The 12424-nt window shown below is 44.8% G+C and overlaps 2 protein-coding genes across 2 annotated transcripts; one reads left to right on the top strand and one right to left on the bottom strand.

Moving 5' to 3' along the window:
- Positions 1-613: 613 nt before the first annotated feature.
- Positions 614-7524, top strand: LOC123104522 (protein RAE1). The gene is made up of 12 exons (XM_044526390.1): positions 614-811; positions 1959-2037; positions 2141-2227; positions 2312-2377; positions 2484-2677; positions 3823-3964; positions 4088-4168; positions 5204-5332; positions 5937-6014; positions 6589-6660; positions 6883-6963; positions 7094-7524. The coding sequence occupies exons 2-12, from the start codon at positions 1984-1986 to the stop codon at positions 7139-7141; spliced, it is 1032 nt and encodes a 343-aa protein (XP_044382325.1). The 5' UTR covers positions 614-811; positions 1959-1983; the 3' UTR covers positions 7142-7524.
- A 644-nt stretch (positions 7525-8168) lies between these two features.
- Positions 8169-11260, bottom strand: LOC123104519 (putative F-box/LRR-repeat protein 23). The gene is made up of 2 exons (XM_044526385.1): positions 10839-11260; positions 8169-9091 (listed from the first exon to the last, which is right to left on the bottom strand). Exons 1-2 carry the CDS (start codon positions 11174-11176, stop codon positions 8437-8439), a joined length of 993 nt encoding a protein of 330 aa, XP_044382320.1. The 5' UTR covers positions 11177-11260; the 3' UTR covers positions 8169-8436.
- Between the last annotated feature and the right edge of the window lie 1164 nt (positions 11261-12424).

Here is a 12424-nt window from a genome sequence, read left to right as displayed (position 1 = left end):
AAGACGTGGCCTTAATCACTCCCCGCCCGTGATGAACATCAGGCTGGCTTCGATGATGGAGAAGCATGTGTTGGCTCGGCATGTTCTAGAGGATGAAGAAGGATGACCCAGGAATTTTGATGTAACTTTATTAATATTTTCTTCCTATAATTTGTACTTCCTTTTCTTAGAAAAAAAACTATTTTGTACTGCTAGTTTGATTAATATTCGTGGCTTCACATGCGCTGGTTTGGTTATATAAGAGGGAGCATATGGGTGTTGTCTTTTTATATAAGAAAAAAAAGAGCAAAATAAGCCACGCGCCGATCAAGCCTGCGAACTGAGAGTATACCCGGCCATGGGCAACCCAGACTGACCCGACCCGTCCCGACTCGACCTTGCCCACGGGCCGGGCCCAGGCCTAGATTTTGAGCCCGATGGCTGGGCCGACATGTTGTATTTGCGATTTAAGGAAGAGGCCCGGCCCAAGGGCCGAGGCCCGACGGGTTTTTTGACTGATGGGCCGGGGTTGGGCCAAATTGTTAGGCCCAACGGCCGGGCTCGGGCCTAAGCCTTTTGCTTGCGTTCAGGCTTTGATAGGCTCAGCCCGAAGTCCACATCCACATCAACCACCCCCGCGTGCCGATGAAGCCATTTCTTTGGAAGGACCTTCGCGTGCATCCGACGCGACGCGCTACACCGAAGCCTATACTACTACATCTCGTCTCATCGCCCTCCTCCCACACGACGACTCGAGAATCCTCGGCTGAGGCTCCACTCCGCACTCGCAAGTCGCACCCGCAGCCGCCGCCGACCGCTCCCCGTCCGGCAGGTAAGCCCCCCGAGCCCCTCCTCGCCGCTCCGCTCGCGCGGACTCCTAGCTAGCTAGGGTTCCCGGCACCGATTCCGCGGCGCTGCACTCCGGCGCAATGCTCGCGGCCGCGGACGGGCCCGCCGCTTCGGGGGAAGCTCTGATCTGGTGGCCGGCGCTCGCTCGCTCGCTCGCGGTCTCCGGAGCAAATCGGCCGCATCGAGTGGCCGGAGCAAGCTTAGGATAGTTCGATTATTTCCCCCATCCCCGTTGGTCAGGCCGAGAGGGCCAGTTTGGGCGACCTCCTGGTGATTCCGCTGCCGTGGTGGGGATTGGGTGGTCGTGGCCCGGGTGTAGGCGTTTGTAGGTCGAGTGAGTGTTTCCTTCCAGGTTCTATGCTCACCCAGCTTGTGTTATCACTGGGATCCGGGCGTTCGGCAGGCTAACATTCACCGGATTTTGGACCTGCATTGTTGCGGCGCGTGCCGGGGGATAGCGTTTATGCTGGCTTTGGCGCGGTGATTTTGTGCGTGCGTGCAAACTTTTGGGGCTGCCTTCTGGTGATCTCGCTGTCGGGTGGTGCGAGTTCATCAAGCGGTCAGGGTGTAGGCATTTGTAGTCGAGCGACCCCAGCTTTCATGCCCACCAGCTCGTATTATTCGGTCGTTAACCACGTTTACCGAATTTTGGACCGACGTCGTTGCGGCACGTACCAGGGGACAGCGTTTATGCTGGTTTCGGTGTGGAGATTTTGTGGTTTAAACTTGGGGCGCGCTTGGTTTGCGAGGCTACCTCCTGGTGATTTCACCGTCGGGTGGTGGGAATCGGATGGTCGGGGTGTAGGCATTTATAGTGGAGCGGACCCCTTGTTTTATGACCAGACATTTAGCCGAAATTTGGACCTACACTATCGTGGCGTACCAGGGGATATCATTTATGCGGGTTTTGGCGCGACACTTTCTTTGTCGGGATTTTGTGGTGCAAACTTAAATAATGACTTCCCTAATGTTAAACACTCGTTCTGGCATCGTGGACTGTTGGAATCGTTCTTTTTCGTAGTCTGAGCTACTTTAAGTTGTTACTTATGCTCTCGTGTGCGTGGGAGACTCCACGTGCTGATTTCTCTTACTTGCTTCTCATGGTCACTGGACTGATATTTCTTTTCCAGATTTTGAAGGTTCACAGAAGGAGAGATGGCAGCTCTAACCAGCCTTGCCTCAAACCCGAATCCAAACAAGTCATTCGAGGTGTGATACTTTTTGTGGCCATGTCTGTCCTGCTTTTATTTTTTTGCGTCTTGTCATTCTGTATATGCTACATGTTCTCTGCAATGGTTGCTTTCAAATGCAGGTCCTTCCTAATCCGGGTGACTCCCTCTCAAGCCTCAGTTTTAGCCCGAAAAGTAATCTTCTTGTGGCAACTTCCTGGGATAACCAGGTAATTTTGTTTCTGCTGTAATTTTCAGTGAGCTTCCATTATTGTGATGTATCTTACTAGGAATGTCTTTTGAGTTTTGTGCAGGTGAGGTGTTGGGAGATAGGTAATGGTAACAGTCAGCCAAAGGCATCCATATCACATGATCAGCCAGTACGTTCTCATACATGTTTCTCCTGAAAGTAGTTTCATCTTACACATTAGAGTGGTTCCTTACCTGTTTACTTGGTATGATGATTGATTTGTTTCCTTCCATCAGGTGCTCTGCTCAGCCTGGAAAGATGATGGGACTACTGTCTTCTCTGGAGGGTGTGATAAACAGGTCAAAATGTGGCCTCTGCTGTCTGGTGGGCAGGCTCAGACGGTTGCAATGCATGATGCACCTGTCAAGGAGGTCGCATGGATTTCTCAGATGAATCTTCTTGTATCCGGAAGCTGGGACAAGACACTAAGGTGCAAGAACAATATTCCTCTCCACCCTCAGTATTCTTTTTACATGGAAATTCAGCGCATATCACCCATATCTGATCCCAAATTGTTATTTATGGCTGTTTTGCTTTTGGGAATTCGTGTTGTTTGTGGTATCCTTTCTGTACTTCATGTGTTCTGCATTAATGTTCACACATTGGCTAACCAAATATTGTAGAAGTTCTATCTCATCCTCTTTATATTTGCACTCATTTTGTATGCCTTCTTTGATCCTGAAGAGTTTTCTACTACTTGTTGAATCATACTGCCCTATTCTTATCAAAGGTTGTGCACTTTCTGGGTATCATCTGTACTATTTATGGCTGTAGTGAATTTTTCTTATGGCAGAAGTTTTTATAGAAGTAACTGTTGATGCAGACAGTTACTATATTAAATGTACATTATGTGATTAGTGTTAGAAATGTTCGTTTCGAGTTTTAGCATCATCTTTATGAAGATTATTTATGAAACATCAAGTTAGGGTCTGGCTGTCAGTTTAAACATGAGCACAGATTGAGCATAGGCGATAATCATGGTTGGTAGGAGGCCAGGGACCGGGATCCTTGTGGGACCTGCCGGCGTACCCGTGATAGCAGAAGGGGTGCAAGGGACAGGGCACTGGAACTAAGGCAGGCAGAAACAGAGAAATAAAGATTGGGGATTAGACTTTGTAGCCAATTCATAAAAAAATTGGTTGCATCATTTTGTAGAGGTTGGCCTTAACATATGACTAAAAAACAAAAACAAACCAAGACTCTTCCCTAAACTGAATACCGCAGATACTCAAGACACCATATAGGGCCACGGGCTCAGGCTGAAGTCATCTAGGTCTCAGACATGCCAAAACAGACTGGGACAAGGACAAGCTGAAACTGACTAGTACTAGGTTTCCCGGGTCAACTACCGTTCAGCTGGAGGTCTGAATGCGTGGTGCCTTCTCTGATACATGGATCTCATGTGGCACTTCTGTTGTGTATTTGTCCCAGTCTGCTTATTTTCCTTTGTCTGTATCATGCTGAGACTAATACATTTGGGTCGTGCATTGATCTTCTTCTCATTACAACTTTTAGCTCTGATCCTGATGACTTGTTTCTAGTCTGCTATCAATGCTTATCATCATACTATTGTAGGTATTGGGACACAAGACAGCCGAATCCTGCCCATGTTCAGCAACTTCCTGATCGTTGCTACGCACTTGCTGTGAATTATCCCCTTATGATTGTGGGAACAGCTGATCGCAATATTGTGATCTTCAACTTGCAGAATCCTCAGGTAATTTTGCTTCCTAACCGACTATGCATTTTCAATTCTTGTGGTGGTGGTGCTCATGCTTTTACTGCCATTGACTTATATTTTGAACTGCCTGACTTAAATTCATCCCTGATGTGATTTTAGACTGAGTTTAAGCGTATTCAATCACCTCTGAAATACCAGACACGGTGCGTTGCTGCCTTTCCAGATCAACAAGGATTCCTGGTAATGCCATATTTTCTTGTGTCTTTTACTCTCAGCATTACGACACCAACCAAAACTTCCGTTGTTTGAATACATAACTTGTTGTTACTATGCTTTGAAGTTTAATCATATGTTCTTCTCTACCTATCCATCATAATTATTTATGTTGCCCAATTATGTTGTTTTTACCTAGCTTGAGTTTTCGACCTTAAACATTGTTACAACCTTACTCGAATTAGCTTTAGATGTTGGCCTGCCATCATTTGCAGTGTAATGGGCGTTGTTCCTTTAGTGATCTCATTTCAAACTTCCTACCCCTCTATTATAGGATAAATAAGGTATATTGATTGTGAAATCAAACTTTACTGACTATAAATACTATACTATGTGATTTATGTGACATAAAGTTGATATCATTGGATTTGTTTTCAAAAGTACTTTGTTACGATTTTGATAAAATATGAGAAGAAATTTATGGCCAAAGATTGAACTCGAGCAGTCAAAATATGCCTTGTATATCTGGATAGAGTGTGTATTACTAGGAATGTTAATCCAATATAAATGTCATTAATTGACATCTCTCTAGTTAGCACAAAAGCTGCATAAAAGAAGAGGATGCAGTTTTCCTTAATGTTTTGACCAACTCCAGCTGTGTTGCAAACAGTTTCCTTCACCAGAACTGTAGAACGGATCTTAGCCTATAGCAGTTAAAGCTAATCTGAACATGAAATCCGGCTGAAGTACAAATAGTAAAACCATCCAAGGCTTCAAGCAATTGTTTTTGAACTACAGATCTTTAGATGTCTATTTCTGCATTTTCCTATTCTTCACCTGCTTGTGGGTGTTCTTATAGTGGGTCGTCGTTTCATCATGGGCTTTGACCAATCAATTTTTGCTGTTACACAATGATCTTTTTCTACATCAATGAACTGCCTATATTGGATAAAGCTGGTCGATACCTGGCAATAGTTCTTGTTTTAATTATTTTCTTGTTGTTTCCATATTACTTGGGCAAAACATTTTTTACATGCGACTGACACCTGATTTTGTTTGAAGGTGGGTTCCATAGAAGGAAGAGTTGGTGTGCATCATATTGATGATTCACAGCAAAGCAAAAACTTCACATTCAAGTGTCACAGGGAAGGAAATGATATTTTCTCTGTCAATTCGCTCAACTTTCACCCTGTAAGATCTCTATCTTGTTCTCTCTTGACTCCATATTTATCTATGTGCCATACTGCCATTCTTATATTTCATTAGTCCACTTCTGCTATTATGGAAAATGCTAATGGCGACTTCTGTTGAGCTTTAGTCACTATGTCTCCATCATGATTTGTAAAATACTGAAAGCTCAGTTCGTTGTCTTCCACAAGATGTGTTGAGCTTTATTCGATACAGATACCTACCACACTTCGCCTAATATAATAACCACTATGCTTGAAGGCATACATATGTTAGTAAACTACTCCAAATTGATCAAGCAATATTTTGCAGAAATAAAAATCCCAACAGATTAGCTTCAGTTTAATTGAGCAACTCGAAATCGTACCTATTTGTTACAGACACATCGAAGAGAAGCGTTTCTGCTTCTTCTGTTGCTAACTTTGGCATCTTATTCATTGGATTGGTATATGCTTGGGTGATGATACTATACATCCATTTAGTTGAGTGTGCTTGTTGGCTATATATTTCACTGGAAAATGCAACTGACTGGTGATAATTGTGAAGTATGGAAATTCAGTTAGTCTAGTTACTTATGGGATTTCATGTTATCTACCACTTGGCACAGGTTCATCACACGTTTGCCACAGCTGGATCTGATGGTGCTTTCAACTTTTGGGATAAAGATAGCAAGCAGAGACTTAAGGTTTGTCTATTCCCCTTTTTTTTTTCTATTTTCCCCTCTTGTTGGTTTATGTTTTCTTGATTGGAATTCAATGATTTCAAGATGGCTCTACTTTGTTGTGATCTGTGGACACTGATGATCTGCATATAAATTCTTTGTTGATGCGCATACATAGCCTGAAATCATCCCGAGCTCAAGCTAATAAACTCACTATCCTGGCCATGAGCAGAAAAAAAAATATTAGTTCATAAATGTTATCACCAATTCTGATTTTCCCAGCTGCCTTGTCATCCTGCTGCTTTTGGCGTTTAGTATGCACTTCTTTTTATTCTTGATAAAAGCATATTACATATTTATTACTCAACCGCATGGAGCCTCTGCAGTAAGGTATATGTGTAATTTGTCAACAGATAACCTTTTAGCTTTTAGGCATATCATACACAGTGTTGCATTCTGACAGTTGCTTACTTGCTTAGCATAGAGGGCTATCTGTGTGTGCCCAAGTTTATTGCTTCAGTTCCCTCATTTGTCATACACCTTCTGGTATGTTGCACATAACACATTCTTACATTTCCCCTACACTGCTTCTATACAGGCTTTCAGTCGGTGTCCTCAACCCATTCCTTGCAGTAGCTTCAATAATGATGGTTCAATATTTGCTTATGGGGTAAGTCAAGTGATGCTTTTGAGAGTGTCTTGTTATCACCATGTTTTTCAGTCCGGTCAGAGTTTAGATATGTTACATGCCTGTCATTTTTCCTGCACCTTATTTAATATACGGAAGAAATCAGCTCGACAAATAATTCATGTTCCTTTTGAACTGCTATCTTGTCGTGTCCTCTGAATCCAAGTTCTGAATGCAACCGTAATTATCATTGCTGGGGAGCAGGTGTGCTATGACTGGAGCCGTGGCGCTGAGAACCATAATCCTGCAAATGCAAAGACATCCATCTATCTCCACAGTCCCCAGGTAGTTTCCGAGTGCTGATATCGCCATAAAAAGAATTCTTGTATTTTCGACATCATTTGAGATCCATTCCTGTTTTTATAAATTGTTATTATGTTATCTTTTGGCACTCAACTTGCATCATTCTGGACAGGAAGCCGAGGTGAAAGGGAAGCCAAGAATCGCAACGGGGCGGAAGTGATGGTGGCATCCTGCCTGCCGAAAAGTCGATAGTTGTGCAAGAGATGATGTATATTCAAGGGCCTTGTTTCGCTCGGGCCTTGCCTTGACGTGTCCTCTGGATGTTCTTACTTGGTTCGGCCGCCTGGTAGATGAAACGCCTACTCCCAGCAACCAGTGATAGGTTACTTAGCCGTAGGTCGTAGCACATAGCCGTTTATGTAATGCATAGTTGTCCGAAGGAATGTTTCCCCGTGTTCTTGTGTTGTGATATAGTCAGGTCAGCGCGTAGTCTTTTGAAAAGGAGAAAGCCTTCGGTGTCTTGTAAGTGGTGTAGATCTTTGGAAATATGGGCATGATATTCGGTGGAGTTATTCTGAAAAAGATATCCCGGTTTCGGTTTCAGCGAATGCAAGCTAGATTTATGGGGAAGGTTGTAGTTAGCACCATGCTGCAAATGCATGCGGCATTCGGAGGATTTACAGTTTGAATCTTCCTGTTTATCCAAGTCTAGGATTCCCACCTTCCTAGTACCATTGAGCACGTTAGTTTGAATTTTTTTTGTTTATTATGGTTCAGAACTTCCGATTCAAAAAAATCTGATTTATTTTACGCGAATATATGGATGTTTAATCAATATACGGTTTTGTATGTGAGATATAAAGAAGGGCCAAAGACATGCAAACAATGGGCATTTCTTTGTGCTGGATCTTTTGTGTTCTTATCTGCACTGCACCATCAAACGAAAATTACCAGGTGCGTGCAGAACGACGTGTAAAGAAAACACCCAACTTTTCCGAAACTTCCAAATGCCATTTTCGAGCTGTTCAACATAGTGTGCTTCGAAAATCCGTTCTTCAGTACAGTACCAGCCACGTAGCAATGGCTCCACAGAAGCCTCATTGCTTACGAGCTTTATGCCGTGAACTTGCATAGATTCAGTTCGACAACCCAATTGCATAAGCTTGCGATCTTTTTATGCCGTTAACTTCAAAATAGATTCGGCGCAACACGACTCAATAGCCACGACACGGGCAAAGACTAGGGCATCATCAAACCTAACGCAATATAGCATTGGTGTCGGTACTTAATTTACAGGGTTTTATTGCATGACCAAATCACAGGTGCGGCATAAAATTACAGTCGCGGAGAGAAAGCGAACCCAGTTTCACAGCAAGAGAGTAGCAGACTAGTTAACAAACGTAAGAGAACCCAGCTTCAAGAATCTAAACACAGGTAAAGACCACATTGTTTCAGCACCAAGTTCCCGTCCTTCCTTCCACGTGAGAACCCGACCCGGTCCTAGTCACAGCTCCTTCAGACATCGAACACATCATCATACATGTCGGCGTCCCAGTCCGCGTCGTCGATATAATCCTCCATGTCATCAAACTCGGCATCCTCGTCGTCGTCGGTGACCACGTCCAGCAGATCATCGTACATGTCGACCTCGATGTCGGAACCGCCGGGGTAGTCATCACTGCCAGCGAGGTAAGCCCGGTACTTGAAGTCGGAGATGGGGTCCCCGGGGAGCCTGAGGTTCCCGATCCTGGCGCACTTGGATCTCAGGGCATCGTCCATCTGGAGGTTGCAGCAGCGGCGCACGTCGAGGGACTCGAGGCGGGGGCAGTGGTCGAGGATCGCCGCCAGCCCGGCGTTGGTCAGGTTGTTGCCGATCAGCTGGAGGTCCCGGAGCTCGGGCATGCTGCTCGCGATCCCTAGCACACCCGTGTCATCATCCATGCCCTCAAAGACTGCAAACCCCCTTTGGAGGACCGTCCAGCGCTCGTTCAGCCGAAAGGATTTCAGGTGTGGGCAGGCTCTGCCGACTGACTCGCACACGTTGCTGTTCAGTGAGCAGAATGTGATCTCCAGCTCCTCAAGCTGAGGAAAGCCCTTGACTGCATCTGCCAGCGCCTCATTGGATACTTCATCACACAGGCTTAGTTGAAGGCTCTTCAGCGAGGGTGCCCTGCATTGAGACATGGCAAGTTCTTATCTAACACAAGCATTTAAGCTAATGCCAAACCCAATCATGCTTTCCAAGCTCAGGACAAGAAATAACACTAGAACAACAGAATTGATTGAAATAACCATGTGAAAGTAAAACATTCCATGCTGTTAGATTCACCATAGTCTTCAAATAAGTCTAACTCCAGTCACATGCAAATGAACTTCAGCACGCAGTTCTAAACAAAATACGACATGACTTGATACTGTGTCTGAACTCCACATATCACATCTAGTCAAACCATTAGAAGAAGACGACAACGAGCCAGGTGTTAGGTGGTCAAGAAGACAAGAAGTGGGATCAATTTATTTCAATGCACCAAAAGATCAACACAACGATAAGAAAATAGCAACTCTGACTAGCACTACGCTTACCAAGCAAACAAATGGCCACAAGAATATGGAGTTATGGGCAGCTTAGGGGTTTTGCTTCAGTGAGGGGGATATAACAGTTGCAATACCATAAAAGAAAGTAGCTAGTAATAGTTTTACATATTTATCGTTTCACTGCATAGTTGTTGATTTGATTGTTAATACTATGCGATACAGATATACACCAGTGGTAATTGGATGCACATTCAGTAAGGCCCTTAATTTTTTTGTATGCAAGGAAATGTTGTAGTGGTGGCTCCAACAGTATAATCCATAAGAACCAATTCGAGTAAATGATGATTTGAACCCAGGTAGTGGGCCCACCCAACATGTAAGTTAACTACATGAAGAGTGCAGGCACACTAAAACATTCATCCTGAAGTACATGAGTTATTTTGGAAACATTCTGATGGATTGTTGGATAAAAGCGTGAAAGTTTCCAAGGTTGCAAGTTTCTGTATGATCTAAATGCACGAGAGGACTGTGTACAAGTGAAAGGTACTGGAAGATGCATGAACCAAAAACAGTTACAGGAAGGTTAACAGAGAAGTCTGCAGCTACCAAAGGCAGGATTGTCAGAAATGCCGAATTGCATCATGCATCAATCTTGCAGTGAAACTGCCTACATCTTTATCAGAAAAAAATGGTACTGAACCATCGAAGTGATCATTTGGTTTTCTACAGACCTTTACAGCAAGTAATTTGCTGGAAACCAACAAAAAAGTTCAGATGGCCCTCCCCCCTGTAAAGTCTCCATGCTGAGACTCACCTATCCTTGTATGTTTTAGGGATTGGTCGGTGCCAATGTTATATCCAAGAGCACAATGATGCCCCCATTCTGACTATTAGTGGGAACAGGCCAATTCCCTCCAGGAAAACAAACCTTCAGTCAGTGTGCTACTCTATATACATTTTCCGGGTTGCTCCACATACATTATGTCCCAACGCTACGGAGTAGATAGAACTTAGCAAGGCACATTGAGTCACACAAAGACATAGCACTGGAGACTCATGTGATCTGTTCCAACTTGCAAGCATTTTACTGTTGAGTAGTACCATTTTACCCCATCCAATTTCGTTAGGTTATGAAAATGTGTGTTTTTTTCAACCTGTCAAATCAAACGTCAGAAAGGTCCATTTCCAACTTCAGAATACAGACTTATTTTAAGTTAAAGACCTTCCCCATGAATTTTAATTTACCAGCAGCGCCAGCAACCGTTCGTTTAACTGAATGAATAAACTAAGCGCCGCATCCACAAATTGGGGGAAAAAAAACCCCCCACTGTATGCCAGAAATGGGCATGTGAAACAGGAAGGGGAGAGCCGTCGCGAACAACCTGCCGGAGATGTAGCTGAGGAGGGCGTCGGTGACGAAGGTGTCGGCGCAGAAGGACTGGAGCGTGCCGGCGGCGCGGTCGACGGCGGCGCGGGCCATGGCCTCGGCCTCCTCGGTCTCGAGGATGTCCCCGTGGTGGGTCATGTCGAGGCGGCGCCACAGCGCGGGGTCGCCGTCGGCGAGGCGGCGCCAGGCGCGGCACGCCCGCCCGGCCCCCGTCAGGATGTCGGCCACGTCCAGCCTCCCGAACACCGCGAAGAGCGCGTCCGACGGCATCCCCGCCCAGTCGCGGATCTCCACCTCGCCCTCGCCCTCGCCCTCGCCGGCGTCCTCCTCCATGGGCCGGGATGCGGCGGGGCGGGGCTAGGCTAGGGTTTGCCGGAAGGGGAGGGGGAGGAGAGGGGGGGTGGTCGGCGTGGGGTGGGGTGGGTGGGTGAGAAGGAGGACAGAGAGACTTCACTCGCTCACCAATTAACGCAGCGGTAATTTTTACCGCCCGCTCCCCCGAAACACAATAATGCATGCCCATCAGATATTTGCTATTTTTGTAAAAAAATAATAGTACTACATTTTTAATAAATTTGAGAAATAATATGCTGTTTTGACAATTTAGAAAAATAATACAGCATCGGCTCTGGCTATACCTGGCCATGGTCCGGGCCGGGCCGGGCTTGGGCCGGGCCGGGCTTGGGCCGGGCCGGGCTTGGGCCGGGCCTTAAAAAGCCCACCACAGAAAATTGAGGCCCAGGCCCTCCAGGGCCTACTTTTCAAGCCCAAGCCCGGCCCATCTGATAAAAAGACCTTAGGGCTTAGGTGATCAAGTATAATATATATGGATATGACATATATATATATATATATATATATATATATATATATATATATATACTTGATCACTTAGGTAGGATCCATCCAGCTGAAACTAATCTGTGATTTCTTTCATTAAATGATATAATAACTCATCATCATCATCATATTAATATAAAGGACTGTGCTAACGACCAGTCGACTGGTCGTTAGCAACAGATCCGCACGATTCCACCCACGTACGACCGCTCCGATTTTCCTGGCGCTACATCGATCCACCGCGTTTTTTTTCTAGCGCAATAAAAACAATTGGCAGAAGTGGGATTCGAACCCGCTACATCTTGGTAGCCCACGGTAGCTTGCAACCACTCGGTCTAGATTGAGCTAGTGATTAGACTTAGACATTTGTTTCCTACGTATAGTACAGGAAACATGCTTTTTCAGTTTTTTTCCTTCGATTTATGTACTGCAGAATTTTCACGGATGGATATATGGTGTCTCCATGCCCTTCATGTTATACTAGTTACCTAGAATTTATCAGGGGGGTGTTTCTACACTTATTTTAACTGAAACAAAAGTTACTGGGGTGTTCATACGTAAGTTATCAAGTGTGTGACGTGTAAATTATCATGTTATCGGGGTATATTTTTAATAAAAAAGTCCTTGAGTCAGAATTATCAGGAGGCTTGCGCATAAGTTATCAGGTCTGTAATGCGTTAAAAAAAACCATAACACACGCCAATAACTCTCTATAAAGAGCATGGTAATATATACGCCACG

The sequence above is a fragment of the Triticum aestivum genome, chromosome 1B (assembly GCF_018294505.1).
Source record: "Triticum aestivum cultivar Chinese Spring chromosome 1B, IWGSC CS RefSeq v2.1, whole genome shotgun sequence".
In the NCBI taxonomy this organism is placed as follows: Eukaryota; Viridiplantae; Streptophyta; class Magnoliopsida; order Poales; family Poaceae; genus Triticum; species Triticum aestivum.
Note: the sequence above shows the minus strand (reverse complement) of the source record. Positions and strands in the feature narration are given on the sequence as shown.

Excerpts from the sequence above, each read along its gene's own strand:
- LOC123104522 (XM_044526390.1), top strand. The coding sequence starts at position 1,984 with ATGGCAGCTCTAACCAGCCTTGCCTCAAACCCGAATCCAAACAAGTCA. Across the intron at positions 2,378-2,483 it reads CCATATCACATGATCAGCCA|GTGCTCTGCTCAGCCTGGAA; the intron begins GTACGTTCTCAT and ends TCCTTCCATCAG. Across the intron at positions 6,015-6,588 it reads ATAGCAAGCAGAGACTTAAG|GCTTTCAGTCGGTGTCCTCA; the intron begins GTTTGTCTATTC and ends GCTTCTATACAG.
- LOC123104519 (XM_044526385.1), bottom strand. The coding sequence starts at position 11,176 with ATGGAGGAGGACGCCGGCGAGGGCGAGGGCGAGGGCGAGGTGGAGATC. Across the intron at positions 9,092-10,838 it reads CTCAGCTACATCTCCGGCAG|GGCACCCTCGCTGAAGAGCC; the intron begins GTTGTTCGCGAC and ends GTCTCAATGCAG.